The following is a 15868-nucleotide window of genomic DNA, read 5'->3' as shown; positions in this document are numbered from 1 at the left end:
TTTGTGTAAACTTACATGTTTGTTCAGAGTTTGAGAAGATGCCTGTTGTGATTCTGTTTATTTCTATATTTATAATTCAAACCTAATGATAAAGGCTCCTTAACTGTTAAATAAAGTAATCCTCTTGCAGCTTGAAAGGCACAGTCTGCTTTACTATCATCTGAAAATCTGATAGAACTTCAAGTTTTTTTGTAGCGTCAGCAATCTTAAAACTGTAGATTTTCTTTTGCTATCTGTTCTTTCCAGTTTGGCAAGTATTGCCTTTCCTTTTGCTTTTTCCCTCCCGTCTAGTGGAGCTGAAATGAACACTGCTGTGTTTTTGTTTGACAACAGCAGATTCAACTTACATAATAGCTGTTCCCAATGCCAAGAGACTCTCGTTGATGCTGGTGCATAAACAAGGTCAGCTGAGTACAGGGAACAGGGTATTCAACTGCTGCTGAGGAACCGTGGCATTTTTGTGGGTCACCAGAAATAACTGTGCTGCTTAAATAATTTCTCCAAGGACTTGTGAGGGTTTACTCCTAAGTGCTTGAGAACTGAACACTACAGCTGCGCTGCTGACCTAGGAAAGAGCTAACCCAGTGGCACTTAAGGGCCCCCTGATGCTGCTGAAACACAGGACTTTTAATAGAACGTGTTAAACATGCTCTAAGGTAGCAAAGTCTGCTCAGCATCGTAGCATAAAGCGAAATTAAATCCATACAGCCCTTCAGAGTGGGTTTTCTTAAAGGACAGCATGAGTTTCACAAACTTAAACATAGTCAAATTTTCACACAGACTACACAGCTCTTTCAGTATTCTTTGTTTCCTCAGCAGTGGAACGTAACACAAGGCCATGCTGTCTACATGCTTATTGGCAGAGGGAACGTGAAACCTGGTGTAAAGCTTTGAACGGCGCCCAGTGCAACCAGAAGACTTTTCAGTTTCTTCACATGTTCTTTGGCCCAAATCCAGGGAGCATCCTTTCTCTTCTTGGCTGAAATGAAGGTGGAAGTTATGGATTGTGCTGAAGGTTTTTCCGTAGGCAGGGAGTGCACGCAATCCTATTCTCACATATTCTTAAAAGGTTAAAGACATTTTTCTGCTGCTCAAGATTTTTGTCATAGGAGTTTTTAGGGTTTGTGTGTTTTATACAAGTTAAGAATATGCATCGACTGATTTTGTAAGCTAGTTCTCTTCCTTGGCAGTATCCGTAATCCTATTCCTCTTGCCTGCATCAGGAAATTAACTTAAATTTGGCTTGCAGCACAGTATGTAACTTGGAGCAAGAATTAATCCTGCTCTTAACATTGTAATAACTTTAAAGAGCCACTTGCTTACTGGGAATAAAAAAAAAATCTTTGAACTGGAATCATTAACTTCAAATATTTAACAACTTGCTGCCTGCTTTTCAGAGGTCTCTCCCCACAGTCATTTTAGAGATTACTGCTTTTCTTATTTAGATAACGCTATTAGCTTTTTCCATTTCCTGCTGAGGAGTTTATGCACTTTACTTTAGAAATCTCAAATGTCTCCACTTTCATCTTTAGATTTTATGAATTCTAAGGTGTCATTTCCATTTGCAGTCTAATCCTTGAAGTAATTATGAATCTGCTTTAACTTCCAGGAATGAATGTACTCTGCGCAAAACCCGAGAATGTTCAGTGACAATAGAGCACACCTGTATTCTTTAGCTTTTCTTGGGTCACTTCAGATTGTATTTTATTATCTTGGAGGAATTTCATTTCTGTGTGCTTTGTTTTAGCAGCTAATTTTTGGTCTTGCGGATGAATTATATGAAAGTTATTGTGAGTGAGGCCATTGACTGTACTGTTTTGATGTCTGACAGTATTTTTCTGATCAGACGGAAGACAGACGATCTGTTCCTTGCATTTCAAACTGTAGTGAACTGCACCTCCTACCTCTGATAACTTATGTAAGGAGCAAACTGTGGTTGTGTTTTGAGGGAAGAAAGGGGAAAATAAAATGTCCAAATGGGAAAAGCTGAGGCTGCAAAACGTGGTGTCTTCTGGAGGCTTAGTGCAGGAGACAGCTGGGGCAGGGGCATGTGCCCTGCTAACTTGCGAATGCAGAAGCTCTGGTCTAAAGTCCTATTTTTTTAGAAGTTGCTTAACTGTTCTTTAAAGTATTTTACTCAAATTCATGTGTTCACACTAAAATGCTAATTAAGGATAGAAATACTTCTGAAAAATATAATGCCTGTACTGGCTTAGACCCAAGTTTCATGTTTCTGACAGTGACAGAAGCACATCCTTAGAGGGAGGAGTTTGAGGATGGGACAAACTTGTAGTGATGCATCTCATTAATATTTCTTGCGTCCAGCAGTTTCAGCTCTGGGAATTCCAACACCAAGTTTTCCTGTTATTTGCTGCACTCAGCAGACAGCATGTTGTCCACATAAACGTTTCCCTCCTGGAGCAGGGATTTCTCCAGCTCATTGTTCTGGAGAACCACAAGTGTGCTTGTAGGAGGGCAATCAAGTGAGACCTTTTGTGCCTATTTGATTACTTTGTAGGAAAAATATCACTTGTGGGTTGTCTGGCAGCTCTTTTAACTTCTTCAATTTACAGATCAAATGACTGTGCTTTTCTGCTCTTGACCTCAATCCCACATGACAGATACTTCAGATGCCACGACTGACCTGTTACTTCTAAGGCAGTTGTGACTGTAAGTTTTGATCTCGCAACTGGCAAAATGGGAGCTTTACCTGCTTCAGACTGGCAGGTCCCACTTCTCCAGAAGGATACTCAGTTTTTTATATCTGAAATAAGTCTTTGAAACTATAACTTGCACATAGTCACTAAAACTTAATTTTTTTAATTTTACCATCATCATATTCAAAACTGAACTCACTGCTCTACTGTATCATGCAATGGTGTGATGCAAGCACTACTCTCTTCTAAACTGTACTTTAACAGTAGTTATAAAAAACAGAAGTGACACCAGAGTGAAGATTTTATGTTTCAAAGCAGTGGTGTTTGGCTTTAAGGTTACCGTATAGCAGTTAATCTCTGCAGGCTTCCTCCAAGGGTAGTTCAGAGCATGTAAAGTTAAGCTCCTGTGCTAAACTTCTTAGCTTAAGCTTGCTAGCCTCTTTCTCTTGATCATAGATTACTGGGTTGTAGTCCATCAGTTCTTTAGAGTAGCAAGTCTGTCTGTGTTTAATACTGCTGTATAAGGAGTGGGCAGCCCAACTAGAAATTCATAGGAAGAAAGGGTGAAAACCAGATATAGACAAAGTGTGCTGAAGCTAGTTTACACACATGAAACCTAACCTTTTTGGTTTTTCCTTCAATACCACTTCAGTTTATCTGCAGTTACAGTGCCTCTCTGGAAGCTGTGGGTGGGCTAAGTCTTGTTTTTTAAATTACTACAGTACAGAAGATAATTAAATTTTAATATGCAAAGATGAGCTTCCAACGTTATATACAGACATTCAGTAGCTTAATTTGATGGAAATAAAGATGCAATGAGGAAACTAGTTTTCCACAGGAAGTGTTTGACAATCTAAGTATTTTTTTTAAATTGCCTATTTTTAGAAGTTAATATTCTGTGAAAAATATAAGAAAATTCCTTCTTTCAGTAAGCAGTACGGCAGGCAAAGCAAGGGCATCGCATTCTTCTGCACAGAAGAAAGACAAAATCTTGACACTTCTCTATGAAGTTTCTTTCCCCTGAACTCCACACGTTAATGAGTCTCAGCACTCACAGTACAGGGATGCAAAAGCACCCCACTTTTGCAGAGAATGGTGGTTAACACTGCTCTGTGTTAAATTGTTAAGTGTAGTGCTTCCTTTTTCTACTAAACTGTCAGTAGTGGGTATAAATAGTAGTAATCTGTAAATAATGTGTACCAACAACCAGGGATTTTTTTTTTCCATAAAACTTAATTCACTTGCTGTTAAACGAAAGGAAATCCCTGTTTTGTGTGATACTGCTCTATAGACAGTAAAGTGAGCCCTGCTGTGCGTAGCTTTTGTTAAATCATATGAAAGGAGTTGCCTTTTATTTACATATTTAATTACAAAGTTCATTCTTCATACCGGTCTGTTAAGAAAAACTAGTGGAATGTCAGTAATCTGTATAATCCAGTGGAATATGAAAACAAATAGCCTAAAAAAATAGTCTGCGCTTCATGGTATGAAGGTAAGCATATTATGTGATGCTGCTGAACAAAGAAGACAAAGGAGTATGTGGACGCTTGAGCACCAAGTAACTATGACTTATATTTAATCCTTATTAAGAAACAATTTGATCCTGCAATTAAGACTCTGTAAAATATATATCACTGTTGACTTCAGGCAAACAGGTGTGATGTTTCAGGTAGTAAGCAACGGTCATAGTGCTTCACATTCCTCCAGAAATACTCCTCTGACACTTCTGTCCAAAAAGGGCCTGTTTATAGGTGTTTGGAGTGTCTGAAAGGGAACTGAAGAAACAAATTTGTTCAAATTTTTGGATAGAGTCGAAAACCAAAGCCATCAATGGATCATTCAGTGCTTCATAAAGGCCCACAATAAAGTTGTGTTTGGGGCGGTGGTATTTGTGGTTTGGGTTATTTTATTCTTCCCGAAACCATGCTGATGAGCCACACGTATTAGTCTGTATTCAGTGAGGGTGACTGAAGTGCAAGCAGCAACAGAGAATTTTGTGGGTCTCACAAAATAATCTACCCTTAGGAACTGGCTGCTGGTGAACGCCAAAGTTTCCCGGGGCTGGTTTTTGGGATGGTAGCTACCTTACCTCCTTTGGAGTCGTCGTTCCTTTTCCATGTTTTAAATCTTCTAATGCTAATTTTTATCTCTGCTTTCCAAATATCTTGAATGTAAAGTGGTATTTTGGGTGGAATATATAAGCAGGGTAATCATATAACATCAAGGGTTTAGTATCAAAAGTCTTTCCTGCTAGATTTGGCATTGAAGAGAGGTAATCCAGGTACTTTTGGAGATCAAAACAAGCATTTCAATTTTGTAAGAGGAAAAAATTTTTGTTCTTTCGGGGTTTTTTTTGCCACAGTTCTCTGAGCTTTAGTTGATACCAAGGTCACAGAACTGTCTGCTTAGGGAACGTGTGCAGGATAGATCCAGCACAGCAGTTGTTGATATAAGTAGACATCAGTTACTTGCTAACCAGTGTGTACATTAGTTTGTCAATTGTGGGTTTTAAAGCAAATTATATTTTATATGCTTGACACTTAAAGATGTTTTTTGCCCCCCTTTCTTTTTAACAGTATATCTCAGGCTGAAATCTCAGGTTCAGAAACTTGTTTGTTAAGTTTTTTGTCACTTTGAGATGCTGAGTAATACAGAACTGGGCTCTAAAAAACAGAAGAGGTTTCTGCCCTGGTTGCATAAACCACAAAAACTGTGACAAATCACAACAAAGTATTAGGTATTTTAGGATTTACTTAGGTTTGTCTTCCTCTGTATATGACTTTTTTTTCTCTATTGCGAATAATAGTGTGGCTTTTGTTCTGCATTTTCTAAGGACCTTGGTTGATCTTACTTCATCCAGGAGCTGATGTTCTGTAGTGGGTGCTTCCCAACTCCTGTACCTTTTTTTCGTCACCAAATAAAAATATCCTTCTGAGAAAACAGGAAAGCCTTGTCTGCAGAAGCTTGTTCTTAGGATTAGTCTTACTCTCCCTTCCAGTGAGTAAGAGCAGAAGGTAAAAGGAAATATTTCCCTATTAGCAATGTACAGTGGATCCGTCTTGGACATCAAAATGCCAGAGAGTAAACTCCTTTACAGAATAGTATGTTGGTCATTGTACTTCGATTAGAAGTTTATATCACCTATATGATGTAGTAGTATATATTAATATGCTGCTTGAGAGGGAGTGTCTTATTTCTTTTGAGTCATTTCTTTCTCACTAGAATATGTAACTTTTCAAGAGCATAATCCTAATACAGAAATTAATATATGCTTAGTACCTTGTAGTTAGACTAACTTTGTCATAGAGATAAAGCTGTTTGATATTATTATTGCTTTTAACTTATTTGGAGTTTTTTTGTTTGTTTCAGGGTGCAGTCTCTGGGTCAGTCCAGGCTTCAGATCGACTTATGAAAGAACTCAGGGATATATATAGATCACAGAGTTACAAAACAGGTAAAATGCTTCAGATTCCTGTCTTAAATAATACTTTAAAAGAATTCTCTTGGCAGATATGTCTTGCTAATCATTCTATATTTTGTTGTTTTATGTATGTACGTTTGTGTTGTGTATGTCTGTATCTGTGTGCACGTATGTATCTATGTATTTTTAATTTTTTATATATACCTTATGGATGATCTCATTATATAAAATAGTCTATTTGTGGAGAAAAGGAAGTCAGGATAATTCACAGGACTAGTGTAACTGTGCAATGCTGTTGGGGTGGATGACTACAAAGAAGAACTCAAGATTACTCCTGTGGGACTTGCTGAGTTTTCAGACCTACCTGAAATTCAGCTCTCCAGGTGTACAGGGCACAAACTCTGACCACTGCTTGTGGGAAGTTCAGAGGGCAACTGGGAGGTGGGAAATGGTTAAGTGTCAGAAAAACATGTTGATTCATACAGATTTTTTTTTATAGACATGAAAACTTTTTTTCCCTTATTGTTGCTTAGAAATGCATCTGCTGTTGGAGGAAGGATGTGCCTCAGCATCTTATCTATTGCTTACATCTACTGACAGTGTTTGTACTTAAAAGCAAAGAATGGTTTTGCTGAATTTTACCTTGTTAAAATTTTAGTGCATAATTAATTCTATCTAATATTTCTACAGGGATATATTCAGTGGAACTGGTAAATGACAGCTTGTATGAATGGCATGTTAAGCTTCTAAAGTAAGTTATTTAAGTTTTTTTCATGTTCTGAAGAATCTATTTTATTATTGCTGCAGAAATTCTTACTGTGATAAATGAGAATATCTAGCCAGAGTATATAAAATAGTATGTGGTGGCTACAATTCTGGTATACAGAATTATGTACAGAGATTGAACTGTAGTAATTGAACTGGCAAAAATACTAACCCTCTTCACAGAGCCAACAGAGCGTGTGTTACTGTAACTTTCATTACTGTTCCATTCTCCTTCCAAAGCTACTCCAAAATATGAAACCTTAAATAATGAAATTTTGTGTCTGAGTTTTTGTCTGGGTGGCTTTAGTTTGGTTTGTTTTGGTTTTGATTTCAAGAAAATGCATTCATTCCACATGTTGTTCAAAATGGTTTTATTCAAGATGGAAGAAGGCACAGAGCTGCCTTAGTATCATTAGTTCTTTATTTCTACAGTTGAGCAAATATAATTATGACACTTGTCATCTCTTATGTATTGCTGTTCACTGTGTATAGCAGATCAAAATTCATCTTGTGTCTATAATTGAATAACTTTATTTCTAAGGGTGTTTATAACTATTATTGGTAGAGGGATCATCTGCCATCATCCTACAAGATAACCTGTAGGAAAGAAAAGCCTGTCCAGACTAGGCTGGGTGGCTGCAAAAGGTGGCAATGGATGGAAGAAGATTCCATTGGCTCAAGTATGTCATGGTGAATAAGTACAAGGACATCACCAGCACAATAGCTGACCTGCCTGTAGGAATTGTTGCCTTGTCCTAGTGGCGGGGATTGTCCGACTGCCTCATCAGTTGCTGAAATAAAGTTTGGTTTCCTCCGCAGTGCAGTCATGAGCATGTGAGTGTTTGGAAGCTGAAAATGGCAGGAATGATGTACATCAAAAATCAGTGCCATACAACAGGAGACCTTGTTTGTGGAGTGCTTCTATAACAAAGTGCTCAAACCATTGTGCAGTGATTTGAAACCGCTTTTCAAATGCTGTGAACAGGTCTGATATTCTGCCCTCAAGAAAGGGAAAATGAAGTGCATGCAGCAAATGGCTTTCAGAATGACTAAGAGAAGATAAGAAGTATTGTGTTTGTTTATCCTAGTAAAAAGTGTCTTAAAACAAATGAGCTGTGCGCAGACTAGTTGAGGGGGTAAATGTCAGAGAAAAGTGCCAATTTGCCTAAGGGATGCTGTCGTTGCTGGAACGGGGAACTCTGAACTGGCCTCGTAGAAGCCGTAGCTGGAAATGCTGGGGTTATGAGCACTGGGAAATTTTCTTCTGAAATAGCTTCCTGTTGGTAGCATGGGGGCAAACTACCCAAGGAATTCTGAAATGGGATCTAGTAAGTTTGTGGTTTCACCTGTAGCAGAGGATCGGATTCAGTAGCCCATCATTTTGTTTAACACCTGCATTTGGCTCACTGCAGGCAGGCATTTTTTGGCTAGTAGGTTTTAAAAGCTGCTGGGGTGTCAGAGCCTGATGGGATTAAAGCAGTAGTTGGAGTTCATTTCTAAGCTGCTCACCACCAGCATTTTGCAACAAATAATTGTTGAAATTCTGCTGAGCAGAAGCTGCTGGCTTTAGTATTTCTGCTGATGCGGGTTACTTTTAACAGCTGATACAGAACTGTGATCACATTCCATATAGGATTCACTGTGTACTGAAAATCAGATCAACACAATCTTCCTGTTGATTTTTTTTTCCCTCTTGGGACACACATTTCTGGTGAACCGAAGAGAATTAAGGTTGCTGTTTTCAAATAAACAGTTTATTTTGTCCTAACTATGTTCAGTAACACTTGATAGGGTAGGGAATGTAGTGTGTTGCAGCGTACTTTCATGCTGATCTCATGGAAAAGTGTTTACTTTGTAAAGGGGGCAAGTTTTCTACAGTTCACTTCAAATTACAGTTTATTAACAACAAATACGCAGAGAAGCTCTTTAAGAGTAATTACTGTTTACAGTAGTGAAAATAACTTTATCCAGTATCTCCTTGCTGCTTCTTTCATAGGGTTGATCCTGATAGTCCACTGCATAGCGATCTTCAGGTCTTAAAAGAAAAAGAAGGTGTAGAATACATTTTACTCAACTTCTCTTTTAAGGTATGTGTCTATGGGAAGAAATGCTGGGGTTAAATTTGTAGCTTACTGTAAAAAGTGACTGAAATGACCCTCAGCTGTTACTTGGGTAAAGATGGAGCAGTAGCATTGAAAATAAAATATTATGACTTGAGTGACTCTAAAGGTTCCCAAAAATCACTTTTTAGCCAATACTGTGGAAAAGTGATTTTTACATAACTGAAGAATGTTTCTGCTTTCGATCTGATTTGCCAAATAAGGCCATTGAAATACTTCCTGGTTAGGAAAACAGTGTCATGGTATATTTCTTAACCTGTTTTTTGTTATGCTTTTCAGGATAACTTCCCTTTCGATCCTCCCTTTGTGCGAGTGGTATCTCCTGTGCTCACAGGAGGGTAGGTTGGAGTTATCTTACAGAAACTTTAACTTTGTGGTAAAAAACATTCCAGATTGAGATTGGCTGATCGGTTTTGTAGGTAACATTTTGAGACTAATGTATAGACTTCAAGAACTGCTGTAGACCGTGAGATGGATGAAGAGCTCTAAGTGGAGTGTGGAGAGTTGCTTCCCAAGCTGTATGAGCTAAGAGCAGGCAGACAGCTGGGTGCAGTTCCTCTTTGCCTCGTTTAGTTTGTGTCTGCTTTGAAAGACTCTCGTGTCTGCCATCATGTTTAAGAACTGGCCTCTCTGTGGATGGTGAACATCACTGTTACTTCTTCTGCTGTTCAGAATAAGAAGGTATTTGGAGTTGGTAGTTTTTGGAGGGGTCTTGATCGTTGTGTTGCCTTAAACTTGCTGTGGAGTCTTAGCTGACTCTCTTGCTGGTAACACTGCCGTAAAGTTTTTGTCAAAAGCTCCCGAAATGCTAATCCAGAACTCCTAAACTTAACTTTTGGAACAAAGTGTTGATTATCTAAAACATGTTTGAAGTGCTGTCTGTGGCACAAAAACTTGTATATATCCATGGAGAGATTGACTGAGTTCACCTCTGAGGCTTTTATGCATCTCCTGCTGACAGGACATTATACCTGTACATACGAATATGCAGAATTGAATTTGTTTGGATTTTTTACAACTATGTGTCAGTACTACATATGTGTAGCGTAGCCGTGAAAGACAAGCTTCCTTTTCTCATGGCCTGTGTGTAGTCGGGTAAGCAGTTGTGCAGACTAGCTCGGTCAGTGTTTTAAGTGCAAAGGAAATTTGTGTTTTTGGTCTTACAATGCTAATCATCTTCATTTAAGTATAATAAGGCTAATGAGTTACAACACTTTACTGGTTAAAGGACATTTCAGCTTTATGTACACAAAAACATAAACCAAAGAAGCTCTTGCAGGCTAAAGAGCTGTGAACAGTTTCATCTTTTTACTAACTCCTGATGTCAAATATATTTTCTTTCACGTTTGTTTATAGGTATGTCCTAGGTGGAGGTGCATTATGCATGGAACTTCTTACTAAACAGGTGAGCACAGACTGTTATCGGGGTAATAACAAAGCATGCTTTGAAATAATGAAAATAGATTTTTTTTTTTTTTTCCCCCTGAGTTGAAGAATTCTTGTGGGGAATAAATTACACACTCCAAAGGGAACATGGTGGAATAAACCTCAGTTCCACGAGATTTGCCTTGCTGATCTTGTGTGAGATCTTTTCTGCCTTGGCTGGCTTACAAGAGAGCTGAGGAGGAGGCAAGGAGTGAGAACACGTCAACTTTGAATTCTCAGAATTTCTGGGAGGAAACCAGTGTAAAGAGTGAGTTCTGAGGAGCGAGATTCCAGAAGCCTCTGCTACTGCATGAAGTCAGCTCTGGAGAAGTGAGGAATGCGGAAGATTCTAGGCTTAGACAACTCTTTTGTGTAGACAGTGTGATTGGTTTCCTCTTTAAAATAAGTAGATGAATGAAGTAATGATTTGCAGGCTCTGGCAGAAACTTTTGTGAACCCTGAGAGGTAAAGTGATGCCAGAGAGAAGCAGTAATTTTCATGAGAGCAGAATTGTCATAGCTCACTCAATAGCTTCATTAGATCACAGTCATTTCTGCTTTTACAAGAAGAAGCTGTAATTTCAGCTGTGATGTTGCTGAAAATGTGTAAATGCTGTAATAACAGAGCTGCTCTTGTTGCTCTCTTGCTGTATGTTGGAAATGTGTGGTTTGGTCCTTTTATTTTTCCTACAGGTTCTTAGTTCTAATAGCGTGTATCACTTCCCAGATTTTTTGCTGGAAAACAAAAACTGTTAACTGAAAACAAGTAGTTAAAACTGAAACTGGAGCACAGACAAAAAAATACCCCAAGGCACACATTCCAAAATAGACTTGCAAGGTGAGCACAAGAAGCAAGTGCACGTTCTATAGAAATATTTCCTTCCTCCTTCAGGGCTGGAGCAGTGCCTATTCAATAGAGTCAGTCATCATGCAGATCAATGCCACTTTAGTCAAAGGAAAAGCCAGAGTACAGTTTGGAGCCAATAAGGTAAATGCCTTGTGTATACCAATTACCCAGATTACTGTTAACCTTCCATTTCTTTGCTGACTTGCACAGAACATGCTTAATGACAGAATTGTCACTGCAAATATGTTTGCGTTTTGATTTATTTTGATGTCTGGTGCATGCATGAGTATTTTATTGGCAGTTAGCTAGGAATTTAAATGATGAATGTATGAGGAGGGTAAAACCTTGGGATGGGCAGGGTATGTAAGGAGTTGTTCTTGCACTATCCCTGTATTGGCAAGGGAGGAAGGGAGGATTCAGAACTGGGAATCAGGAAATTCCTGCTCTGAGAAGGGCTGTAGATGACACCCTGACTGTCAGAATCGCATACACTGACGGTAAGATCATCTCTTTTTGCTGGACTAGATACCTGTAAAGTCTCATGAGAGGTTGAAAAGTAATTCCTTGCACTATTCAGCATTAGTCACAGTCATAATTCAGTTCAAGCATGCAAGAGGGTAACAGACCATAACTGAAGACTCTGAAGTACTAAATGCTACTTTGAAAGGATGTTTAAATGTTTAAGTCAGTGCAGCTGTCACTTGGATGTTTTTAAGTGCTGATGCAAGGACAGTGAACTAGGTAAGATGTACAAGTTGATGATTGCAGTTCTGCCTAACCCAGTAACCAGTCAGCTGGGCAAGGCAGGGTTGCGGTGGGGATTGCCTGGAGCCTGCCCTGCCAGTTGCACACCCTCCTGCCTTCCCCCAGGTTTGGAACATTTCGGTACAGGGGCCTTTCCAGCAGCATGGAGGAGAGAAGGGAAAATAAGGGTATTTGTCTTGAAAATCCTTTACTTTAAAGCCAGGAATGTTGTAACATGGTGTGCTGTTTCTATTTGTAAACTCCCTGTGGAGTTTCTTTGTAAAACTGTTTTTTAAGTTTCACATGCCTAGGTGCAGGTTTTTTATGTTTGGTTTTTTCCTCCTTTCAGAATCAATATAATCTAGCAAGAGCACAGCAGTCCTATAAGTCACTAGTACAAATACATGAGAAAAACGGTATGTATGTTCCTGTAATTTCATTCTGGTCTGCACAGCAACCTGGGAATTGGTTTTGGGCCAGAGTAAACCTAGAAAACCGAGGTTCTTAGTTTCACTTGGAAGCCCATAAACGGGGCTTCCTTTTTCTCATCTTGCACTAGTAAAACAATAGTGCTTAAAGTAACTCAACTAATTTCTTTGCAACTTTTCCAACTTGCATGAATCTTCCCTGTGTTCCTACTGTCTTTTGAAAAGTAGTTCAGTTTCAGCCAGTTGAAATAGTAACTCACTTTTGTGACTGTAGCTTCTGAAGTGTGTTATTTATTAGTGAAGCACCTGCTGGAAGTTTGCCCGAGATGCCTTGTTGCAACGTGACAAGACCTCAGTCATGGTAATCCTTAAGGAAGAGAGAAAGTGAAAAGACAGATCAGAGACTAAAAAAACACAAAAAGTTCAAGTGAAGTGCGCTGGCTTGGAAACTGCGTAATAGAAATGGAAGATATACTTCAGCTTTCTACCTTGTTTAAAGCCAGTTAATGTGTCTTCACAGCATAAACCAATTATTCAAATGCTTCAGGTATAATTGCATTCACTGTGCCAGGATGAGAAGACAACAAATGACCTGAAGCTTTAAAAGGTTTAAGTGGCTTATATGTTATGTAAAAGCAGTTAGCAGAGGTGGTACCCTGGTCTCATGATGAGGGAGTCAGTCCCAGTCACACTTCCATGGTGTTCTTTGATCCAGGTTGGATGCAATCTCCTGGGAATTCATGTTGCTGCGAACATGGGAGTGTGTTTCAGCATGACTGTAGTGAGCATCCCCCTACCTCTGAAGCTGAACATAACTCCTTCTCTGCTACTGGGAGGAAGGTCAAAATAACCACTGAAATGCTTTCCGATTTAATGATATTTTGATTTTGCCATTAACAGAATCTTTTGCTTTTTTAGTTTGCCACAAAAGCCAGCGTGGCTGTCTGTTTACTTCTAGCTATATGCTAGCCTTGGCTACAGTGATACTGCTGCATCAGGAGCTGTGCACAAAGCGTTCACAGCATTTATTGCTGCTGCAAAAGGTTTCTCTAACTTATAGCTGCTACTGGTTCTCTGTGACAACATAAATAGGCCCTGCGCTCACTGTACAAGAACAAGAGGATTTTTGTCAATAGTGGCTGGGAGAATTAAGGTTGGAGATCTGGAGGTGGCTAGGAAAAACTGTGCACCCTTGATCGGGTATGAGTTAAATGCTAAACATACCAAATCCTATCAGGATGCAAGTTACTCAACTGATGCTTCTGAACCCATTCCTACAGCAAGATTTGCGAAAGTAGGATAAACCGATCAAACTCTTGTGGATGCCTAGCCCTTCAGTACATGAGATGGGATTTATATCCAAGTGTCCCAGTGGAGCCATGTTTGCATGTCTGTACATTAAGTGGCTTGAAAACTTGGAGGGTTTGCCTCTATTCCACTTGAATTCTTTACAGCCATATTCCGCCTTCAGCAGCTTCCTCTGTTGATGTCCTGCTTGTCCAGCTCAGGACAGCTGCGCCGCAAAAAAACCCCAAGCTTGGAAGGATTTAATATTCATGCCCCAGTGCTGGGTCTGATCCTAGAACAAGCCACTGCAGGCCACTAGCATTCAGGGTGCTGGGTCTCATGGAGCCGGCATACTCTGTGGGGGAAGGAAGGAGCCAAATGAGGCTTCCATCTCCCCGAAATACAGAGTAAGATGGTAGGGCAGTCAGATGGTCCTGGCCTGGGTAGTGTCGGTAACTAACACGTTTCTCTGTTCTCCACAGGCTGGTACACTCCCCCAAAAGAAGATGGCTAATGCTGAGGACTGTCGTATACCTGGACCAACGTCAACAAAACAAGCTCTTTTTTATGTTTTCCAACACACAGACTCAAGCTATGAGTGCCCCTATAACAGCCGTACTGAAGACTTTAGCTATTAGATAAGTTAGTGGATAATCTGTCAACTGACACTTAAAAGTATAAGTTACAGCCTTACCATTCCGCTCTTAGGCATCTGGACTGAGCAGTTTGGGCCTTTGCCGTATTTGTTCTTATGGATTGAGCGTGTTTGGGCCACGCCCTCCCTTCTCCATTTTTTTATTTGAAAGCGTGTGCTCCCTGCAGCAGGCTACTGAGTTACTAAAGAGCGTTGGATAGGATAGGAGAGAGTCGTTCACACACTTTTGTGTATTTCTTACCTTTTGCAAAATGCAGACTGCAGAGACTTGCGTTGTATCATTTCATTTAAAGCCAAGAAGTTTAATACATTGTTTAATACTGTTTTAGGAAATGTCAGGTCTTGCAAATCACAGTAGTTTTTCTGGTCTAAAATGACAGCGTTTGTAGTATTTCCAAATTAATGATATAGGAAAAACACATGTATGTTAAGTCATTAAACATTATTCATGGCTGTATGAGAATATGAACTGTTTCTTGGAAAAGATGCTCTCTGTTTAGACTATGTTCATGTTCTGTTCTGATTTGGTTTTGTTTTCTTTTCTTTGGTTTTTTCTTTTTAAGCAGAGCAAGGCTGTGCCAATAGAACTTTGTAACTAGTCACTTCCACTGAGGCATCAGAACTTGCTGGGCTGTTCCTGCTACCTGCTGGCTCCACCTCCTTAACAAGAAGAGCCGCAGTATGAAGCTTGAAGTTATTTAAAATACTAAAAAAAACAAACCAACAAACCTTTTTAGGTGTTCCATTTTATTAACGGGTTGTTGCAATCATTTCTAAACTAATGAACTTATAAAGTGATTGGCACAAATCGAGATGAAAGTCCTTGAATGAAAAATTTTTATAGAAAAGCTATAATAAAGTACAAGAACTCCTCATCCGCTTCGGAGGTTTGAGAAGCGTTGCCATAGTCACGACGGCGGCTTTGTTACCGAGAGACTACTGGGGACTGTGTGTTCTTTCTTAGGGGATGGACCTGGGTCTGTGTAATTACACCGTACTTCATTGCCTTACCTGGATCGATTCTGTTGGGGTTGTAGTTCTCGTCCTCAGGCCTCGCAGCCCCCGGGCTGAGCTGAGGGTGAGCCGTGGATGAAGCACTTTCTTTAGACGCGCAGAAGCATGGTTTCGTTACGGTTTTCTGTTTTTTTTTCAGTTGACTATCAACTTTGTGCTCTTTTTCTCTATCAGGCACCCACGGGTCCTTGTGCATTTTGCTTCTAGATCCAGGTTTTAGCTCGAAAGAAACGGCGGGCGACGTTTGGCACAACTTCCAGTACCGTCTGGTGTCCAGCGAGCGCCTTCCACCCTTCCCGCTGGCAGCGAGCAGGCGGGAGGGCGGCCACAGCCCCGCGGGCTTTGCTTCGGGCTCCATTGCTCACGGCGGAGTCATTGGCAATGTACAGTGATTTGTAAACTTGCATCAAGTTTATGAATAAAAAGATAAATGAACCAAACACCGACCCCCTTTTCCCAGGTGTGTCCGGGCCGGGGCGGGGGCGCGCGGGGCCTCCTGGCCCGCA

General features: G+C 39.9%; 1 protein-coding gene across 1 annotated transcript in view; it reads left to right on the top strand.

The window, feature by feature from the left end:
• UBE2Q2 (ubiquitin conjugating enzyme E2 Q2) overlaps window positions 1–15797 on the top strand; it is a 44863-nt gene extending 29066 nt beyond the window's left edge. The window contains exons 6-13 of the mRNA XM_054077503.1: window positions 6027–6111; window positions 6769–6829; window positions 8840–8930; window positions 9243–9301; window positions 10320–10368; window positions 11280–11375; window positions 12328–12394; window positions 14176–15797. Coding sequence (XP_053933478.1) covers window positions 6027–6111; window positions 6769–6829; window positions 8840–8930; window positions 9243–9301; window positions 10320–10368; window positions 11280–11375; window positions 12328–12394; window positions 14176–14207 — 540 coding nt within the window. The 3' untranslated portion in view covers window positions 14208–15797. The remainder of the gene's footprint in view (window positions 1–6026; window positions 6112–6768; window positions 6830–8839; window positions 8931–9242; window positions 9302–10319; window positions 10369–11279; window positions 11376–12327; window positions 12395–14175) is intronic.
• Window positions 15798–15868: the final 71 nt, after the last annotated feature.

Source organism: Cuculus canorus, chromosome 12 (assembly GCF_017976375.1).
Source record: "Cuculus canorus isolate bCucCan1 chromosome 12, bCucCan1.pri, whole genome shotgun sequence".
NCBI classification, from domain to species: domain Eukaryota; kingdom Metazoa; phylum Chordata; class Aves; order Cuculiformes; family Cuculidae; genus Cuculus; species Cuculus canorus.
The sequence above is the reverse complement of the archived record's forward strand: the minus strand, read 5'-3'. Positions and strand labels throughout refer to the sequence as shown.